We start from the raw sequence: 6,000 nt of genomic DNA, 5'->3' as shown, positions 1-6,000 counted from the left end.
TAATCCTCCCTACAATGGCTTTGAATGAGGTAAGCATTATCCTTGTTTCACAGGTGGTGAAATGGAGGGACTTGCTGACCGCAGGGTGAATCAAGGCAGGCGTGCAGGAGACCTTGAGTCTGTTAGTTCTTCAAGATCACCTTGAATGAGACTAGTGGCAGCAGCTCTGGGAAATGAGTCTCCGCCCTATTGCCAGAAGATGTGCAACTTAAGCATAAGTGTTTTTACGGTGTACTTCTATCTACTGTGAGCTACAAAAACCACTTCTAAGGCCAGATGGTAGTTCAGGCTCCATGATAGTTCTTCCCTTTTTTTTTTTTCCTGCTTGGGCTGTCAGCCTGTGCTATTTATGGGAACTTTATTTGAATTTGTGTCTGCTGGGACCTGGGTGGAGGTCACCCAATGATTTCATGGAGCTCTAGGATGCTTAGGACTTTCCATTAGTAGCCATATGTGCCAGGGTCAGACAAGTGACCCATGGCCATACTCCAGTGGAAATGTAGTTATATGACTGATAAAAGGTGCTTGTTATTAACTTCTTTTTGAATTTTAACCTCATGCAAGATATTTTTGAAAAGCAGAAAGAAGCTAGTGGTACAAGGGCATGGGATTTTTCTTGATGAGCTGTTCTTTAAAGTAGAATAGTCTATGCTGACAATGCTGTTATGATTTGGTGATAGGTAGCAAGATCATTTTTTTTTATGGTTTATTGCTACTGAGAATGGCCTGGGAAATCCCTGGCTGTGCTCAGATCCTGCTTGCAGTTGGTTGAGGGGTGGGACTTGGCAGCGTAGCAGAGCTAATCTAGCAGGGAGCTACTGCTGAAAGACTGGGTCTGCACCCCCAGCACCTACTCCTGGCAGTGCCTTCTTGTTTCCTTCTTTGTATGCCAGAAGTGATACTCCTCTGACCCACCAGGGAGTTGTTTCTGCTAAAGTAGCAGAAAATATCTCTATTTCTCTCTGAGGTACTCTTCTGTTAATTTTGTAGCCTAAACTGGTTTACCATGATGGGTGGCAGGGTGGGTGGTGGCTATATAGGGGATTTTAGGGAAGGTGTATGAAAGCACCTCAACACCTTTAAAAACACCCTACGTGTATTTTTTTTTTTTAAATCAAATGCTTGGTATTTGGCTTAGTCTTTCTATGTCATTGAGTGAGACATCTTTTACCTCAGTTGAACATTTACAGCTTCTCCCACTAACTTTAACCATGGCATTCTAAGGTACTTAATAGGAGTGCTTCCATCTCAAAGGGTTCAGTCCGTGACGTTTCAAAGAAACCCCACATTTGAAAGGACGAGAGCACAGTCGTTGCTTCAGTCGACCCAAGCCTTTGCCACAGAGCAGACCCGGTACCCAAGGGCATGAGGAACTCTGGAAAACATTGAGTTTAGATTTCCTCCATCACCCTCAGTACTCAGGTCCCTGAAATACAAAAGACCCATGTTGGTCATCCTGCACTTCCAGCATCCCAGGGAGCATCTTGGGCTGCAGGCAGTGTGTGCCTGGCCCAGCGTGTACTGAATAACTCGCCCAAAGCAGAGTCAGAATAGCCAGCAGCCAAGGGCGTCTCTCTCTTGCTTGGGAAGTGGGGAAATAGGGAGTTTGAAACTTCTGTTTCATAGGGCAACACCATGTTTTCTTGTGCCCCCATCACTGCCTTATTGCTTAACCTGAGGCAAGCATCTGCCTCTATTTTTTTTTCCCCTCTAAACACCCCTGTGACAGCAAACAGTTTGAAATAACGAGGAGGTTCATGGGTGTGGAGAGCTGGTTTCTCCCTCATTTATTTCTCAAGTCCACAGTGGAAAGCGTTTGCATTTATACACTATATTTTGTTTTTTATATATCTATTTCCATCAGTTTAGCAATACACATGGCTATCGTTCCTCACTTTGCCATACCAGCTCCAGCCCTCAGAAATGCCAGCCAGCCTCGGTTCCCATTGCTTCAAGGAAGGTCCTTGAGATGCCGCAGGGGAAGCTCAAGCGTGCCCCATTTCAGTCATCTCCACACTCACGTTCGATATGTGTATGCATGCTAACTTCCTTTTTTTTCTTCTCCTTTCTTTTGACAGTGGCAGATCTGATCTCTTCTGAGCTCCTTGCGGCCACTGGGCGATCGGGACGTTGAATTCGGCGGACAGTTACCATTCGTTCCCCAGGATCGTACTTGCCCTTGCTCTCCTCACCCCCTCCCGTGCTCCCCTTCCCTCTGATAAAACTCCAGGGCATTGCGGTACTGCTATGGAGCCCAGAGAGACTTTGGGCAGCTCCCGGCAAAGGGGGGGCGAGGCAGACTTTCTGCCAGCCGCCGTCGCCTCGGCGAAGCCTCCGCCTGCCTCCGGCTGCGCGGGGGAGACGATGCTGCCTGCGGCGGGCTCGGGGAAAGGGATCCCGGTGAGCGGTGAGAGGCTGGAGCCCGAGGAAGAGGATGAGCTGGGTTCTGGGAGAGATGTGGATTCCACTTCCAATGCGGACAGCGAGAAATGGGTGGCAGGAGATGGCCTGGAGGAGCAGGAGTTTTCCATCAAGGAGGCTAACTTCACGGAGGGGAGTTTAAAACTAAAGATCCAGACCACCAAGAGAGCAAAGAAGCCCCCAAAGAACTTGGAGAACTATATTTGCCCTCCCGAGATCAAAATCACCATCAAGCAGTCTGGGGAGCAGAAGCTTTCCAGAGCTGGGAAAAATAGCAAAGCAGCTAAAGAGGAGGACAGATCACACTCCAAAAAGAAGGTAAGTCCTGTTCTTTCCCGTATTTCCCCTTTCTCCAGAAAGCAGAGCGAGAGGGTAGGATTAAACCTGCTCAAAGAGTTTGTGTCCGAGGCATAGCCTTGGCAAGGAGGAGCTAATACAGAGCAGGTATCATCCTGCGCTGCCGCGTATGCTGCCGGGATGATCTTGAACTATCCTTCAGACGAACCAGTTCAGAAGAGATCAAAAGTTCAGCCAGGCCTCTTCTATTTTTGTGGGTAATTGAGATTTAAGATTAATCATTACATGAGTGATAAATGAAGGAGCCCACTTCTAAACTGCTTTGTGTCTGAGCGCTAATGCTCGCGCCTTTTGGCAGTTAAAGCTTTCGACTACATTTTTAAAATACAGGTATGTGCACAGCGAACAATTGAATCCATTCCTGTATACCGGGCGACGGGCTCCATTATTCTTGATTACAGCATTGTGCTAGCAACACTATAGTTATGCTTCAGAAAATACTTCCATTATAAGTCTCATTTTCTTCCAGATGCGTATCATTTTCTCGAAAAATGGAGAGAAATTTCTGGTACTTTTAAGTTTGGGTAAAAATGGATCTTTTTTTTTTTTTATTTAGTGAAGGAAAGGAAGAGGGAGGGGGAAAGAAAGAAAATCCTTTCTTTGTGTGAGCTGCTTTCAGGAGCGCCCTTTGGTTTTGCTGTTGCCTTGATTTTTCAGTAATGTGCCCTACACTTAGTCTTCGAAACAAATTTAGTTTGAGTGTTTTAGGCAATACTGGTGAGGGGAGGGACACCTTGTGTTATTTTGGTGTTTTCTGCCCTAGGCATTAGACAAAGGAGTTTTGGTCGGGTTGAGGCTTTATCACAGTACAAATATTTCACCTCTGCCTCCTCTAGCAACATGTGGGCACCGTGATGAGTTCAGACAGCAACCCAGATTTGATGAAAGACTCATGAGTATTTGCAAAACCTCGACAAATTCATCTGGGATGTAGGCATCCACTGATCAGAGCTCGGGGGATGACTTGGCTTTCCTGCTCATGCAGCTTGGATCCCTCACTGTGCAGAAGGGGGGGATTCATTTACTTCTCCCATACCTTATACACGTGATGGATGCTCACAAGGCTACTTTAAGCCTTGAGGAAGCTCATTGCCAGTGGCTCTCCCTGGAGACAGTCTCCTTGACAGACTGGTTTAGACCAAAATTCTGGTAACTCTAAATCACTTTCTGAAGCATCAACGTTTCCCATTGACTCAAGGCAGAGCGTAGGGAGGTGAACATTGCTCACTCTGAGAGTACTTCTCTTAGAAGTTGGACTTGGAAAAAAAGCCCCAAATCAAGGGGATTTTTATCTTAGAATCCTGCTAAATGGCATACTCCATGTGCGTGAAAAAAATAACTCTTTTTAGCACAGCAGAGATATGTCCCAGTATTACACTGAGAAGAGATTTTCCCACCTATTGAGAAGGATGGGCTGTCTTCTTAGCACTGAGAAATGTCTTATTTCCACTCCCCTTTCCTCCCTGAATACTTGCAGAGGTCTCAGGGGAACTAGCAGTTGTGTGAGACCATGCTTGGTGACAGCAAAGGTGTCACAAGCAATCCCTCCATGGCCATGCAGGGAGAAAAAGAGACTTGCAAACCACAGTGCATGGACCGTGGAGAATATGACTGCTTAAAAATCAGAGCTATCATTTCTATTTATCACCCAGTCAGGTGGGTGTGGAAGGTATGTTCATTCCTCCATGTGGCCATCCAAAAAGGTTAAATAAATAAAGTTAAATAAATAAAGTTATAAATTCAACTAAAAAAAGTTAAATAAATAAACTTTATTTATTTAGGAAAACTATGGGGGGGGGGGGAGGGAACCACCCCCAAAAACAACAACAAAAAAGCACCTTGTAGCGTGGTTACGTTCAGGGTTTGACTTTAATTGCGGAAAGATAAAGAGTTTGAAGGAGGTGGATCGTGGTCCAAACACGGCTGCATCCAGCTCGCGCTTGTGCTGTGAGGTCTGAGCTGGCTGGAGCTGTGCTCGTACCCCGTGCACGGGCTGGGAGCGCTTTGGGACAGCACTGGCCTAATCTGGCCATTAAACCAAAACAAAACACATAAAAAAAAAAAAAACCACAACCAAAACCCCAAAGCCAGCAGGTGGATGCTCTGAGCAGATGGGGAGAGGGCTGCCGCACCGGCGCGTTCATTAGCATAACACCCAACGGCTGCCGCGCGGCAGCTGCTGGGCCGTGGCCATGGCCGAGGAGTCCCCAGCTGGGATCTGGACAGACCCCAGTGCTGTGATCTCAAGGGGTTTGGTGCCTGGAGACCCGCAGCCCGCATCACCGGGGTGGTAAATGATCTGCCTCCCTGCAGCCGAAGGGGTGTCGCGCCCGACCGCCTCTCAGCTCACGGGATCAGGCCTTGGCTGCAAAGCCCTCGTCTCGAGGGGTGATGGAAGGTACCGCAGCAGAGGGAGCTTGGAGATCGGTGGCAGAAGGGTTCCAGCGCCGGCAGCACGATGGCCTTCACGGCCGGCGCGTGTGTCTCACGGCAGCGGCGGCGATTTTTAGGGGAAGATGGGCAGGAGGAAACAACAAGTTGAAACTTGCACGGAGCTGAAGCTGCCCGGCCCACACGCGGGTCTCCCGGGGAGAGGGGAGCGTGCAGGGACCTTCTGCGTGTACTTGTGGAACCGTTGAGAGCGCCGGTAGAGGTTAAAAAAAAAAAAAAGAGTTTGTCCCATTTAAATGATTCTGGCGGTTTTGATGTTTCAGAGTCGGTCTGTTTGATTGCCCGTTGCTTTAATCAGCACGAACTCAGCTACCAGCAGCAGCAGCAGGGAACGGCACGTTTAAGCCAGTGGGGCCGATCCTCAGCTGGCATCGCCCCGCTGTCCTCTGTGGGTTCTTGCCGGGAGAGTTGGGCCCAACGTACACGTTGGAGTGGAGTTTACCACCTCGCTTATGTATGCGGGGCGTGTATATAGACCTGTCTATAGGGGTGGAGAGCTGAGCGTGGGCTGAGCTGCAAGTGCCACGCTTGTGTCCCCGGTGGGTGGGAGCTTTGTCCTGCACCTCATGGAGTAGCACCTGAATTTACCTTTCCCCCTGAGGGGAGCAAACTCTGTCAGGACTTGAAAAATCACTTAAGTTTGTTGCATAATAATTTCAGCCACATCTCCAGCAGTCCCCAGTGCTTTGAAATACCACTTCAGCGTTCTTGCAGGAGTTTCAATACACACAGCACAGAGGGCAAGTAATGAAAACATGGAAGCAATTTAAG

The 6,000-nt window shown here is 48.2% G+C and overlaps 1 protein-coding gene across 1 annotated transcript in view; it reads left to right on the top strand.

Moving 5' to 3' along the window:
- Positions 1 to 1,599: 1,599 nt before the first annotated feature.
- Positions 1,600 to 6,000, top strand: part of LOC309415081 (SET-binding protein-like) — a gene marked incomplete at its 3' end in the record, with an annotated part of 246,554 nt that continues 242,153 nt past the window's right edge. Inside the window, 1 exon segment of the mRNA XM_082012495.1 lies at positions 1,600 to 2,739. Coding sequence (XP_081868621.1) covers positions 2,248 to 2,739 — 492 coding nt within the window. The 5' untranslated portion in view covers positions 1,600 to 2,247.

Source organism: Phaethon aethereus (genome assembly GCF_964289735.1).
Source record: "Phaethon aethereus genome assembly, chromosome: W".
Classification (NCBI taxonomy): domain Eukaryota; kingdom Metazoa; phylum Chordata; class Aves; order Phaethontiformes; family Phaethontidae; genus Phaethon; species Phaethon aethereus.
This window is presented reverse-complemented; position numbering and strand designations above follow the sequence as displayed.